At 42.9% G+C, this 13,308-nt stretch overlaps 1 protein-coding gene across 7 annotated transcripts in view; it reads left to right on the top strand.

Moving 5' to 3' along the window:
• Positions 1–13,308, top strand: part of CARMIL1 (capping protein regulator and myosin 1 linker 1) — a 299,080-nt gene that overhangs the window by 253,390 nt on the left and 32,382 nt on the right. For all 7 annotated transcript variants that reach the window (XM_044260141.1, XM_044260134.1, XM_044260128.1 and 4 more), the window contains 2 exons: positions 11,066–11,132; positions 11,356–11,552. In XM_044260141.1, coding sequence (XP_044116076.1) covers positions 11,066–11,132; positions 11,356–11,552 — 264 coding nt within the window. The remainder of the gene's footprint in view (positions 1–11,065; positions 11,133–11,355; positions 11,553–13,308) is intronic.

Below are 13,308 nucleotides of genomic sequence, written 5' to 3'. Positions count from 1 at the left end.
TAATTTTATTCATTTGTTTGAGATAGGAGGAAAGGGAGCACGTGCAGTGAAAGGGAGAAGCAGGCTCCATCACAGGACCCCGGGATCGTGTCCTGAGCCAAAGGCAGACAGACGCTTAACCAACTGAGTCACCCAGGTGCCCCTAGCCTATTCCTTAACAAAATCAAAATATAAAGTAAATAATTTTTAGCTTTGGCCCTTGATGTGTATTCTGAAAATCCTGCTGACTTCCAGACCGAAACCCACATTTGGAAACTAGACCAGAAACAAATTATTTCCGTGCTCCAGATGTAACTGCATTTCTTTGATATATTTTAGTTTAGATTGTGTGACCTTATTCACAGAGTTGCTTCTTGGAGTTATACATGTCCTGCTTTCCTTGAGAGAAGCTACTTTAGGTGGCACATTTAGTAATTAATAAAATAGAAATTGAAAGGTAAACAGTGAGTGAACAGAGTTAAGAGGAGTTAAAAAAAAAAAAACCATAAACAAGTAAACATAAGCATAAACCGTGCCCCACTATGCCTGCATGGAGCTCTGTTCTGCTTGCTGGGAAGGGGTGAAGCGTTAGCCTCCAGAAGTCACGCAGCCAGCTTCACACCCAACATCTGATTATCCAGATTGAGCCATGAGACTATTTTCTTCCTCAGACAGAGGACGGCCCAACCAGAGCTCTGCTATAGGGTGGGTGCCGGCAACCAACCCAGGATTTTCCTCTGGAAGCAGCTTCACATCGACCTCCGCCCTTGAGCAGGTCCTCAGTTTAAATCCCCCAAAGCCATACCCAAGTCAGCACGGCCAAAGTGGTCTTTTCCTAAAAACTGCTCCAGAGCATCCTCTATCTTGGGCATCGTGAAACCACAGAAATGCTTCTAGTTGTGCCTCGACTTCCCAGGTCACTGACTCTGTTGACCTTCGGTATGCAGGTGTTTGATACTGAAATCTTAAAGGCTGCAGAATGTCAATGAAGGGCATTCATGTAGGGCTTGCTGTATGGTTAATATTAGGTCAGGATGACAGGTAGAGACTGTACCCATGTGCTTTCAAGATAGCCAGGCCTCTTGGGTTACAGTACGCCACAGAGTGGCACGAAGGAAGTGACTTCAATAGACCGATTATCTCACTGTTCCCTGTAGCTTGGGTTGCAAATAGTTAACTCACTTCAAAATGCAACCAAAGCCAGTGAAAAATCACTGGTGGCAAACAGTATTGCCTTGCATTTGGCACATTTCCTCATAGATGAAGCGGACAGTGTTGATGATGATGATGGAAGGTTGTGAGCAAATAACATGCAAACGAACGGATCCGCAGCTGGAGAGAGGCGTCTTGAGAATCCGTTCTCTTTCGAGAGTCTCCCTGGAGAGTCCATTCCGAAGGGATGTCAGTCAAATGGAGTTGAACCGAAAAGGACAAAGACCTTGGTTTCTGAGCCAGATCTGTTTTTTATAGAGTTTGGGTGGTAAGCCATCATTACCCCGAGATCTGTTTGAGGTTGGAGATTTAGGATAAGGAGTTCTAAGACTCCTTGGAGATCCAGGAGATCCAGCGAGAACGAGATCTCCTGCTTGCTGATTGGCTGCTGCAGCTCTCCAGCCAGAATCCCATGGCATCAGGCCCGTCAGTCACCATCTGTTCTTTTCACTTAGCACCACTGGGGTTTACTGGACTCAAGTTTTTTTAAACCAGTAGAATAAATCGTTGTAGGATTTAAAGCTTTTTTTAAGTAGGCTTCACGCCCATTGTGGCGCCCCATGCAGGACTTGAACAACTCGTGACCCTGAGATCAAGAGTCAGATGCTTGACCAACTCAGCACCCAGGCGCCCCATTTTGTTAAAGGATTTAATCTGGTTTTTGATGGTGGTGGTGGTATTAATGATTATTTTTTGTCATCTTTATAGAGCTGATATCCTACGGACAGAGTAAATGTGTTACATTAAGGGGCACCTGGGTGGGTCAGTGGGTTAAGCCTCTGCCTTCGGCTCAGGTCATGATCTCAGGGTCCTGGGATCGAGTCCCACATCGGGCTCTCTGCTCAGCAGGGAGCTTGCTTCCCCCTCCCTCGCTGCCTGCCTCTCTGCCTACTTGTGATCTCTCTGTCAAATAAATAAATAAAATCTTTTATAAAGGGGGGGGCTGGAGATGTTGGTCACTGGTGCTCAGAGCCTGTTAACACAGAAGGCAGGTCACATCCCTCTCCTACGCTCAAAAATCCTGCCTGTAAAGGCCAAAATTATTTTAAAAAGAAAAAAATGTGTTATATTAAGCATTTTAGGCTAATTTTGATTATTCCTCTTGATGTCACTGAGCCATGATGTCCATTCTGAAGGCGAGTTTTTAAATCTCCTGGCCGCCTCATTCCTGCCTTCCATTTTTATGTGGATTTTCCAAAGATCTAGCAGAGCCTAAAATACTTCTCTCAAATGTTTTCCCTCATTATTTACTCATTCTTTCTTTTGCAATTAAAAAAGTTAAAATCTTACTCAACTTTTTATGACTGTCAGAATAACATTGCGCTTAATACGGCAGTGAAGTCCTGGTCTTTTTTATAGCAGTGCTAAAAGGGGTGCGTTCCTGGTTCTCGTGTCCGCAAGCATGTGCTGCTGAGCCTGGCGGCACTAACCTGGGCCCTCCAGATGCCTGCTTGCAGTCGGAACCGAGCCCTTTCATTCTCTGCACAGCCCTTAAGAAAGAGCATTAACTTATAGGTACTTTTTAAAGAAAACACACAAGTGTAACACTTCACTTTGGCATCAGTTGCAAGATGAGTGAGAACGAACAAAAAGTGAGCCATTAACTGTTTTCCTGAAGAAAACATGACAGAGGTGGGAAGAGAAAGGTTTTTAATTTTCTTGCAACAAACAACAACAACAAAAAAATGTGCGGATCTGGAGAGTACGAAAGCAAATCAAGTTAACATACACATTGTTAGTCCTGTGATTTCATGATAGGCTCTCGTCAGGGCTACTCCTTCAACACATTTAACACCGCGATGCCATCTAATTCCATATGCTCTGGGACTCTGGATATGGAGGTTAATAGGGTGATGTGGAGAGCTGGAGGTAATGATGTGTTCGGTGGGAAATAGCACCTCATGAAATCTATGCATTAGGACAGAGATTTCTGTCCCCAGATTTATTGTACTTCTCCCAGAGTTGTGCCTTACATAGCCCTACTCTCTGGAAAGTTTAAAACCTGCTCCTATCTAACCAGTCGGCACAGAAAGGATTAGGCATCTCTTGTTTTTTTCTTGGAGGTCTACACCAGCTCAACATTTTAAAAATGGAAATGCGTAGAAATGACTTTACTTTAAAATAGTTAATTTGATTTATTTATTTTATTTATTTAGAAATTGCTTTTTAAACCACACATGTGAGACTCTTACTTGGTTTGCTGTTGAGAGTATAAATCAATTAAGAATGACTGATCTTTGGTTCCCCTTGAGCATTGACTCAGCTGAAAATCTGGTAGGAAGTATTTAATTTTTGTAACCTAATTCATTAACCAGGAATTACCCAGATCTATTCTAAAAGTGCACAGAAAAGCGGAAGGTAAGCCTAGGATATCTTGTATCAAAAAGCAAGGATGGGCTCCACGTCAAATGGGACCATTTCAAAGGCTACAAAATCCAGATTGAAATGGCTTTCACCCGGTCATTCTGAGCACCGAAAAGAATAAAGACAGTAATAGTTTATGATAGGATGACTCATTGCCATGAGCCCATAGCAATACTAAGAAAGTAAAAAAGAGGAGGTTACAGAGGACCTTTAAAAGGAATAATCTTTGCAGGGGATCGGCACCTAATAAATGTGGGAATGACGAGAGAAGTGGCAAGGACTCCAGTTTTGTAGTTCCCCTTGTAGCCATTCATCCAGTTAGGGGTTGTCGATGGTTGTTTGAAAATGGGGTCATCCCCATGCAACAAAAGTCCACAGAGACTTACTGTTATTTACCGAAGGAGTAATTATTAATTACCAAGGTACCCTTATAATGGTTGGTTGGGAGGTCGCCACCTAATGAACTTAGTGTTACCAGCAGCCCAGTAACCTGACATGGGTACCACCTGCTGTGACTGAGCTGTACCATCCCCCTTCTCAAGAGTGCCTGGTATGCAGTAGGTGCTCAGTAAACATTGGTTGAATCTTAAGTAATACAAAACGTCCCTGGTAAAGTGGTAGCCTCCTTCGACCAGTACCGACATTCTCTCTCTTCTCAAAGGCATCTCTGTTACGAGTTTGTACCTACCTGTTTAGTTCCTATGTTCCGATATACATGGATTCCTGAACAATAGATAGTGTTATTTTGTGTGGCTTAGAATTTACATCAGTGGCACCATACCATGTTTATTTTTTCCAAAACTTGCATTTTTCATTCAATGTTAACCTTTTGAGGTTCGTTCATGTTGTTACCTGTGAAACTTCTTTTGCCTTTTAACTGCTGTTCTATCATTTCACTAAGTTTCATTTGCGTTCTCCATTTCCCTGTTCCATGGGCTTTCAGATCGTTCCCAGTTTTTGGCTATCTAAGTCTACTACTTACGCATGCATCCTCACACCCTAGTCCTTGACTTGGGAATAGGACGTGGAAAGATGACAGTATTCCTAATGTTCATTGTCACTCCCAGTTAGTGAAGTGCCGTGAGGCCACTGAATGGCACTATAAACATTTATATTCACTTTATCTTATTTAATCCTCACAATACATTATTTTACAAACTAGAAACTAGGCTGATGTTACAAAAACTTCAGCCAAAACTTCACAACCCCATAAGTGGCAGATTCGAGATGAGAGCTCAGTTCTGGGATGCCAAAGCCTCGAACGTGAGACCTACTCTTAAGAGAGGATGATCTCTCTTCACTCACTGGTCCTTCTCTTGTCCTAATGAGAGATGTTGGAGTCAGTATAGTTAACTGGGTTCCGAAAAGTGTGCCGAAGGAGTAGAGGCATGAGCTAATGATCTTTGTTACGTTGAAAAGTTGAGCTGCCTGTTGCCATGGTTTCCCTCTTCATAGGAACTTTTTTTTTTCATGCTTGCCTATCATTTTAGGAGTTGAACCAATTGAAAGGTCCCTCACCATCACTTAATAATGATCTTTAGGTGGACCATTGGGACAGAGCACTTGTCTTATTGACAAAAAAGTGTTAAAGGTTTTTAACCTTTCATAAGAAGAAGGGAAGTCTAAAATAATCCGTGAGACTTAACCGTCAACTGTAACTCACTCATGTCTGTATCCATAGCTGTGTCTCCAAGGAAACTTCCGAGGAGATGTGTGTTTAAAAAGGGGAGCAGGAGTCTTTATTTCAGGCAATTCAATAATATGTGAAAATGTATTTTTACTTTTCCTCCTCCCATCTAGCAAGGCTGTTTCGATCTAATTTAATGAATCCTAAAATGAGATCTGTTTGAAGAAAATTACCTAATAAAATATGAAATGAGTCTGGAGACTGAGGCTTTTCTGGCACATTGCTGATGGAAGCCTTTCTGATAAGCGGGTAATATGCTAATGATAATGGTGATGTTGGCGATGGTTATGGGGAAGGCCTCTGGTGTGCCACCTTTTCTTTCTTTTTTTTTTTTTTTAATTTCTTTATAGCACACACGTGAGAGCAGGGGGAGGGGCAGAGGGAGAGGGAGAATCCCAAGCAGACTCTGCACTGAGTGTGGAACCTGCCACAGGGCTCCATCCCACGACTCTGAGATCGTGACCAGAGCCTCAAATGCTCACTTGACTGAGCCACCCAGATGCCCCTGTGCCACCATTGTCCCTAAAGAGACCCAGACCACCCCATTCTCAGATTGTGGGGCACCATGATTTCATTGTGTTGTGCTTTGAGAAAAAGTGCCACAGAAAAAGTAAGGAACTTAAAAAAGAGTCAGCCCCAGGTGGATGGCGTAGGTAGCCTTCGTCAGGGTGTGTTTTCAGGAAATTTGGAAAAGACTCCCTTGGCCCCCCCTCCCCCGCCAAGTATTTTGCTTTCACAAAGCCTGATGTTCTATAACGGGACTTGTGTTTTGGTTGTTTTTAAAAATTCTTACAAATTTGCAGCATTAAGAAGATGACCTAACAACTGCTGGTGTTCAGTGGGGTTTAAAAGATTGTTTAATTGAGACCGAATGTCCAATATAAGGCATAAGGGATCATCACCATTGATAACACTGTGGGTAGGTTGCTTTCTAGAACCTGGCATCAGCTCCATTCCTGAAAAGCTTTGGTGACTGAGAGGGAGAGAGGATGCAAAACTCCTTCATCCTAAAGCACAGTGGGGAGCATCAGATGATAGAGAAGGACCCCCAGAAGGGATGTTTCTACATGCCTGGAGAAACCCCGTCCCCGTGTTGTTTCTGGGTCTAGCAGTTTGGCCCAAGAACCAAAACCTGCATGGAGTTCCCCAGTGTCTGTCCAGTGTTCTATCTACCATGTGCCTTTGGAGCTGATGACGTCTCCATTCCCCAAACGGGGCCCCTGCCTTCTGGGGTTTGTAGGTGGCATTCTGTGCGCATGTGACAGAAGAGGTCACGTCTCTAAGAGTTTCTGCCGTTTTCAAGCTATAACTGTGCAACTGTGCGGCTGCTTACCCAGAGCTAGAATGGACGCATTAAGCCAATAACTGTGGCCTCATTCTTGCCTTATTCCTTTGCTGTGAAAGCTTTTTATGGGGCTTCTCTGTTTGTTTGTGAACCGTGTCTCTCCCTCCCTTTTTCCTGTAATCCTGTTGCTTTATCTCTCTCCCATTCATCTTTTTTTCCTTCCTTTTTGCTGCATGGAGACTCTCTGCTGTACAAGTGTAAGTATTTCTTGGTGGCTCTGCAGTTTCTGGCTGTTCTGGTTTGTGTTCTCGTGCTCCATCTGCTTCTGCGCTGCCCGGCTGGTCTCCCCGGAGACTGAGTGTCGTCATCCGTCTGCGGATCCTGCGGGAAACCGGCAGCAGTCTCGAGACAAGGTTGCGTTTTACAAGCTGGTTCAGCAGCAAAACAGGCAATGAATTGAAAAGATCCTAGCTCTGCCTGAAAGCCAGCAGAATGTTGATGAAGAGTGTATCAGCCTTCAAGAGGGGAGAAGTGGTTTTTCCCTTTGTATTAAAAAAAAAGAAAAAAAGAAAAAAAAAGATCACTCAAATGTCTGGGTTCTGTTTTGGTTTTTTTCTTCTTGATTCTTGCTTCCCAGGGATGTAGAAAGTTGGCATCATGATTTGCTTCTTCTATCAGAAGAATTTTCCCAATTCATTTCCCAACTGTTTGTTGTTTTTTTTAAACCAACTTTGTTTTTGTTTTGTTCTTGTTTGTTTGTTTTAACCTCAGGGAAAAGAAAATCAGGGATTCTTGAGCCCAAAGTGAGAGTGTTATTTATTATTCTTTGCACAAACTTGATGAAATGAACAAGGCAGCTTCTCCATCCTATTTCTGTGGTAATAGAAACAATTTTACTCTCGCTTAAAAAAAAAATGTGTCTCGGAATTACGTGTTAAAAGTGAGTTTAACAGGAATAAAATGTTGTGTTGTTCATCAGACTCCAACATAAGTTGTTAAAGTGTTAAAGTAGTTCTATCACTTGAGTGACAAACAGATCATCTCAATTCCGTTATAAAAACCGAATGAAATGAGTGAGATTTCTGAGCAATGTAGACATTGTGTTGCTTTTGATTCCTAGAGAATAGGGCCCTGCCTTTCGTCTGCAGTCGACCATGGTGAGGTTGGGATGAGAAAGAAGTCTTACGCGTGGGGTTTTCCTTCTGAAGTTACTTTGTAAAGGGTTTAACACACTGTTCCTCTTCTTTGCCAAGTATGTGAATATTGAAAATAATTTATTACAAAATGCATTTTTCAAGTAATTTTGTCTAGGCCTAAAATAATAGTTAACTATGAATTGATGTGTGAAGTGTCCTTTGGTGTGTGTACCTCTTCTTCGGGCTCTGACCCTCTATCTGAGGGGCACTTTATGATCCCTCCTGTCAGTAAATACTCATTGACAAATGTCCAGGGCAGGAAATGAAGACTAGGAAACAGTCGGAGAAAATTAGCCCTTTATTTTGATGTAAGAGCACTAACAGCTCTGAAGAGGCTGGTAAAGCTAGATATCCACCCCCCACCCCCCGGTTGCAACTCGTGTGATCAGCAGGTGTGAGGAGGGGGCGTAGAGTGCATCTAAACCAGATTTCTGGAGAAACACAGAATATTTCTTCCGAAATATATTCTTGGGTAGATAATCGTAGCTCAATGTTATATTTCCTCTTGCTTTAGATTTATATGTAGTGGGATCATAGGAGTGAGCCAGTAAAGAGTGAGCAAGTTCTGTTTTTTTCTCTAAAACTGTTAAGGAAGAAAAAATTCGAAAGGAAGGAAAGAAAAAGAGGAGTGAAATAAAATTTACTCCCCCCCCCCCGTTGTTATACTTAAACCATAAGAGAGCATGAAACTGTTCATGCACAAAAAGAAATGTCTAAAATCGAATTGCATTCTTACACCAGTTGCAGAAACTAGTCTCATTTAAGTCTTGCTTGTTTTAGCTAAAGTCCATTGTCCCTGCCCAAATGTCAAAAACTTCAAAACTAAGATATGTCCCATTCAGTGGAAGAGTTTTATGTGAAATGCCCTCTGGAGATATTTACACTTGTACAGAGCGTATGAAATGAAGGATAGCTTTGAAGCATTAGAAAGTCAAACCAAGAATGAACTAGTTCCCCTTTGGTTGAAGTCTGCCATCAAATATCCTGATAAGTTCCTACAGTCCTCAGTGTGTCTGTGAAATCAGGTTGAGCCGAATGTCCTAGTCACAGATGGACATTAGTTTGTAAATACCTTTCTTATATATATTTTCATATTATTTATAAATGTTATGCAGTCCATGTACTCTTTTATATATAATTAAATATACACATTCTGCTTCACATATTTAAAATTGTCATATATTTGAAATGTCATAATGGTCACACATTTGGTCTCTTTTAAAAAGGTTATGTAGGGAAACTTGAGCTAGATTATTTTTGCCCATGAACACTCTTTCTATAAAATCTAATCAAGAGTCACAGGAAAAAATGTTGGAAGACATCTTCATTCCATGCATTTTAAAACCTCTTTCTGATTTATTTGTGGCTGTCTAAATGAATTGGCTGGAAATTATATCCCCAGCTGCTGCTTGCTCCTTTTACCCATCATGGTTGTGCACAAAGGGGATGGAATACTAAAGACATTTTCATTAAATGTAGTGTATATTTTGGGAGTTTGTGTCCCCTGAAAATCAATTTTTTTTTAAGATTTTTATTGATTTATTTGCAGAGATCACAAGCAGGCAGAGAGAGAGAGAGGAGGAAGCAGGCTCCCTGCTGAGCAGAGAGCCCGATGCGGGACTCGATCCCAGGATCCTGAGATCATGACCTGAGCCGAAGGCAGCGGCTTAAACCACTGAGCCACCCAGGCGCCCGAAAATCAATTATTCCATCCACCGAACGAGATAGTGGACTGACGGGTCTCTCCATAGGTGAAACTTCTGAAAATCAATTATTTTTAGAAGTTTCACCTATGGAGAGACCCGTCAGTCCACTATCTCGTTCGGTGGATGGCAGGGCCATTTGGGGAGGAGAACAACCTGGAAGCTGGGTCCCTTTCCAGTTGCATTGTGTTGACGCCATTTTCACTGAACCCGCAAGACCTGTTACTTTACAGATAGGTAGTCCTTAGATCGTCTGCCTTTAACAAAACCTTGAATGAAAGAACCAAATCAGGTTTTCACTGTATATCTCCAGACGACCAGCCTGAATTTAAATACGATTGCTCATCTTTTCTCTCCCTTTTCTCTCAGTAGTAAATAACAGCAAAGATTTTACTGTTGTTAAATCTGGAATAAAATTGTAAGAACTGTAAAGTAGTTTGCTTTAAAAATCAATGTGAACCAATTCATTCCTTGAACCGAAGAGAGTTTTTCATGTGTGTGGATGTTTTCTGAGAAAGCCTTACATGACCCCCTATGAAACGAAACACTACCAAGTAAGCTGTCTTGTCTCTTAGTTTAGACAAATACTAGTTTCCAGTATCAGACCAATTAAAACATCCCGCAGATCCATTCATCTGTATATCGATTACAAAGTGTGCAGTTTTGAGGGATCCTCACGATGGCTCTGTCCCCGGTGCTGCTCCTAATGCCAGCTCCAGTACGAGCCCTTGTCATCTCTGTGACACAACTTCTTCCTTCAAATTCGTTCCTCCAGGGACGCCTGGGTGGCGCAGTTGGTTGGACGACTGCCTTCAGCTCAGGGCGTGATCCTGGAGTCCCGGGATCGAGTCCCACATCAGGCTCCCAGCTCCATAGGGGAGTCTGCCTCGCTCTCTGACCTTCTCCTCGCTCGTGCTCTCTCTCACTGTCTCTCTCTCTCAAATAAATAAAATAAAATAAAAAAAAAATTCGTTCCTCTGGATGATAACTGAGGCCACCTCCCGCTCGCACAGTTGGGGTCCTGCTGTGGGAGAAGCTAAGACCCCCCCTTAGATTTGGCTTTGTGTCATCAAGATTGGCACTGGTGATTTGGGGTTTGATCTCATTTTTAAAAGACTAACAGGATCAAAGACTCTTCCTGAGAAGAGACAGCAGATACCGACTCCTAAGTCATAGCAGTTTTTTCCTAGTTAGCCTTTTCCCATAATGTAAACCTCAAAATCTTGGTGGCAGAAGTATGAAACGAAACAGTTACAAGTGCTGAAACCCTTAAAGGGATGAAGAGTTGGGGGTTGCCTTACATCCCTGATGTGCAGGTGTTAACGGACAGTGAATAGTTGGCAGTTTCCCTTGTTAGGACCTGGTGTTTACAATCTTTTAATCTGGTTTTTTATATCCATTTTAATATCCTCATGTGCAGCTTGGAATTATATTCTGTATCATTCATTGTTCCTTTCCACCATATAAATAGAATGTAGCTGATCAACCATTCTGGAAAGAAGGGAAACAAATACTGAGTGTAACATGTGATCCCAGATGTTTCTGCAGCCGCCCCTTCACCCACCCCCCAGGAGGTTTCTGAAGTTTGAAAGGCAAGTTTTCTGTGAGTACCTAAATGCTTTCTTTATTTCATTGCTAGATGACTCCTAAATCCAAAAGGAAGAGTATCCATAGCCGGATGCTGCGACCCGTTTCCAGAGCCTTCGGTGAGTCATTAATGAATGCCTGCCACTTCCCCAGGACTGTGACACACCCGCAGCAGGGACCTCAGACCACCTTAGGGTTGCCTCCCAGGGATGCTCTGTATGAACAGTTGGGGACCAGGAGCACACTTGCTGTTCCGCGATACACTTAGAGTCCCTTTGAGGAATTCTGTATTGCGTCGTCCTTCCGCAGTAAGCGTCAGCCCAGGGCTCTGCTTTATCTCAGAGATGGAGTTTGACCTCGATAAGGCGCTGGAGGAGGTGCCCATTCACATCGAAGACCCGCCTTTCCCGTCCTTCCGACCAGAGAAGCGGAGCTCCGGGCTGATTTCCGAGCTGCCTTCCGAGGAGGGGAAGAAGCTGGAGCACTTTACCAAGTTAAGGCCAAAACGGAATAAGAAGCAGCAGCCCACCCAGGCAGCGGTAGGTGGCCGGGAGGGGCCCCTTCTCCCTCTCGCCCTTTCCCTTTTAGGGGGGAGGCTGGAGATTGGCCCAGGCACTTGGCCCCACGTGGACATGAGGCCTCCAACTGTGTTATTTGCTGCCTGGGCCCGATTGCCACTTGTTGATTTCTGTTGTGTCTACTCCACTCTGGGTTCAAGTGTTCACCTGCCTCCTGGACTTCAGTGTCCCAGAGCCCCTCGGGATCCACACATTCAGAACTGGGAGCCTCTCTCTCTGCAAACCTGTCTTCCTCTCATAGCCCCTGTACCCCACGGAGCATCACAGTTGACCCTGAACACCAGGTCCCTGCTGCCGACCCTGATCTGCTGTCCACCTTCCTCCTTGTCATTCCTGACATTGATGCTTCTCAGCCTGGGTATCAATCCTCCAGAGCTGTAGCCATTTTCTCATCACTTGCTCTCTGCACTCCCCACGCTTCCTGGGCTGATAACCACTTATCTTTGAGATCTCCACTTGTCTCAGTATTCCAGGAAGCCGTCTCTGTGTCTATCTCTGTCCTCCCATAGGTCTGTGTTCACATGACTTCAGGGGAGGTCATTTTCACAGACTGGTTGTGCACAGTGCACCGCCTGAACAACCCTCCATGGAGGCCTCGGCTCCTCCAGTGCCTACTGCTCATAGCTATTCTGTTTTTATAGCTCTCGCCATAGTGTTCTCTAGGCACTCTCTGTCTGTAAGCTCCGTGTAGGAAAGAATGTGGTTTATTATCCTTGGATTTATGGATTTTTGTAGTTTCTAGTTTCACATTCAGGTTCTTAATGCATTTTGAGCTCACTTGTATATATGGTATAAGAAAGGGGTCCAGTTTCATTCTTTTGTGTGTAGCTGTCCAGTTTTCCCAACACCATTTGTCAAGAAGAAATTGTCGGGGCACCTGGGTGGCTCAGTGGGTTAAGCCTCTGCCTTTGGCCCAGGTCATGATCCCAGGGTTCTGGGATCGAGCCCCGCATCGGGCTCGCTGCTCAGCGGGGAGCCTGCTTCCTCCTCTTTCTCTCTGCTTGCCTCTCTGTCTACTTGTGATCTCTCTGTCAAATAAATAAAATCTTAAAAAAAAAAAAGAAGAAGAAATTGTCTTTTTCACATTGCTTATTTATGCGTCCTTTGTTAAAGAGGAATTGGCCATATAATCACAGTTTTGTTTCTGAGCTATCTATTCTGTTTCAGTGATCTACAAGTCTGTTTTTGTGCCAATACCATACTGTTCTGATCACTACGGTTTTGTGGTATAGCTTGAAATCTGGGTATGTGATACCTCCAGTTTTGTTGTTCTTTTTGAAGATGCTTTGGCTATCTACACTCTTTTCTGATTCCATTCAAATTTTAGGATTATTTAATCTCATTCTATGAAAAATGCTATTTTGATAGGAATTGCATTAAGTCTTAAGATTGCTGTTGGATATAGTATGGGCATTTTAACAATATTTGTTTTTTCAATCCATGAGCACAGAATATCTTTCCATATTTTTCCATATTTTTCTGTCATCTTCAGTTTCTTTCATCAACGTTTTATAGTTTTCAGAGTACAGGTCTTTCACCTCATTGGCTAAGTTTTTTCCTAGGTATTTTATTCTTTTTGTTGCAATTCTAAATGACACTCTTTCTTTAATTTCTCTTTTTGCTACTTTATTATTCCTGTATAGAAATGCAATGTTTTTCTGCATATTAATTAAAGGTTCTGTGACCTTACTGAATTCACTTATTAGTACTGGTAATT

The sequence above is a fragment of the Neovison vison genome, chromosome 1 (assembly GCF_020171115.1).
Source record: "Neovison vison isolate M4711 chromosome 1, ASM_NN_V1, whole genome shotgun sequence".
In the NCBI taxonomy this organism is placed as follows: Eukaryota; Metazoa; Chordata; class Mammalia; order Carnivora; family Mustelidae; genus Neogale; species Neogale vison.
The sequence above is the reverse complement of the archived record's forward strand: the minus strand, read 5'-3'. Positions and strand labels throughout refer to the sequence as shown.